Source organism: Propithecus coquereli, unplaced genomic scaffold (genome assembly GCF_000956105.1).
Source record: "Propithecus coquereli isolate 6110/MARCELLA unplaced genomic scaffold, Pcoq_1.0 Scaffold117, whole genome shotgun sequence".
Taxonomy (NCBI): domain Eukaryota; kingdom Metazoa; phylum Chordata; class Mammalia; order Primates; family Indriidae; genus Propithecus; species Propithecus coquereli.
The window spans coordinates 1,662,319-1,663,719 of NW_012135747.1; the positions used below are offsets into that span (position 1 = coordinate 1,662,319).

The 1,401-nt window shown below is 38.1% G+C and overlaps 1 protein-coding gene across 1 annotated transcript in view; it reads right to left on the minus strand.

Annotated features, from left to right (window-relative positions):
* The window catches only part of LOC105821727 (ATP-dependent RNA helicase DDX50-like), a 32,304-nt gene that overhangs the window by 9,596 nt on the left and 21,307 nt on the right, over window positions 1–1,401 (minus strand). Inside the window, exons 7-8 of the mRNA XM_012658494.1 lie at window positions 1,140–1,301; window positions 575–703 (exon numbers count right to left, since the gene is read on the minus strand). Of these exons, the coding sequence (XP_012513948.1) occupies window positions 575–703; window positions 1,140–1,301 (291 nt within the window). The remainder of the gene's footprint in view (window positions 1–574; window positions 704–1,139; window positions 1,302–1,401) is intronic.

Consider the following 1,401-nt stretch of genomic DNA (forward strand, 5'->3'; position numbering starts at 1 on the left):
AATGTTTGTTCATGACAGAGTCTGGCTCTGTTGCCCGGGCTAGAGTGCCGTGGAGTCAGCCTAGCTCACAGCAACCTCAAACTTCTGGGCTCCAGTGATCCTCCTACCTCAGGCTCCCGAGTAGCTAGGAATACAGGCACGTGCCACCACACCTGTTTTTAGTAGAGACAGGTCTCACTCTTGCTCAGGCTGGTCTAGAACTCCTGACTTCAAGAGATCCTCCCACCTTGGCCTCTCAGGCTAGGATTACAGGTGTGAGCCACCATGCCCAGCCTTACACTAAGATAATGTTACAGTCACCCATTTACAATGCTGGACTAAGAGGTACTGAAATCACAATGCACTTTTGATTTTAGGATCAAGGGAAAAATGAGAAAGTCAGCTCTTCTGTCTTCACAATAAAAGCTGTATTAAAAAGAAGTCTTACAGCTAATATAAATTTAGATTTCCACATGCTTCACATCCAAATGCAGCTTAAACCGAGAAAAGTTATAAAGATCTACTTGTAAGAACAAATATAAAAAGAGCTCTTTTCTAAGGCACCATTTAGATAATAAGCCCAAAATAATTTAACTCTACTTACTGCTTTTTGTTCCACATATCTTAGTTGACCTCTTTCTCTTGGTTGATAAAAACATATACAGATCCCTGTCCGGCCAGCTCTACCTGTGCGTCCAGAGCGATGGATATAGGACTCAACATCCTAAAGATAACAGAGGTAAAACTTTAAAAAAATATGGCAATTCCAGTCATTATGGCACCCAAATAATAATGCTAATGATAATAATAACATTTTTATTTCAATCCTATTGCTCTTTTCAACATCTCAAAGAATTTATATGTGTGAATTTTGGGGTAAAGAGCATATGATTTAAAAACTTTTGATCCACTTCATTTTAGGATTCTTTATATGGCAACTTTTTACAATTCTCTTACATGATTTTGTTCCACACTCCAAATCCAAACAATAAAGTTAATCATTCGCAAAGATATCAGATTCTAATCAATTTAACACACTAACAAAAAATGGCTAAGAGCAATAGATGACATATTTTTCACATTCCAAGCAATACCTTGTAAATAAAATGGGAATTTATAAAATTGCTCTTATTTTCCCCAAATCAAATCCCATTTCATACCTGAGGAGGAGAACTTTGGATCACCAGGTCAACCTCAGGAATGTCCAAACCACGGGCAGCCACATTGGTTGCCACCAAAACTTTAAAACTACCTTCTCTGAAGCCTTTCAGTGTAATTTCTCTTTGTGATTGTGCAATGTCTCCATGTAAACACTGGGCATTCTATTTGGAAAAAAGGGGGAAAATGAAGTATATAGCTCATACCTGCAACTGACAGCACCCTAACACCAGTCTGTGCCTTTTTGCATTGTTTTTTAATCTT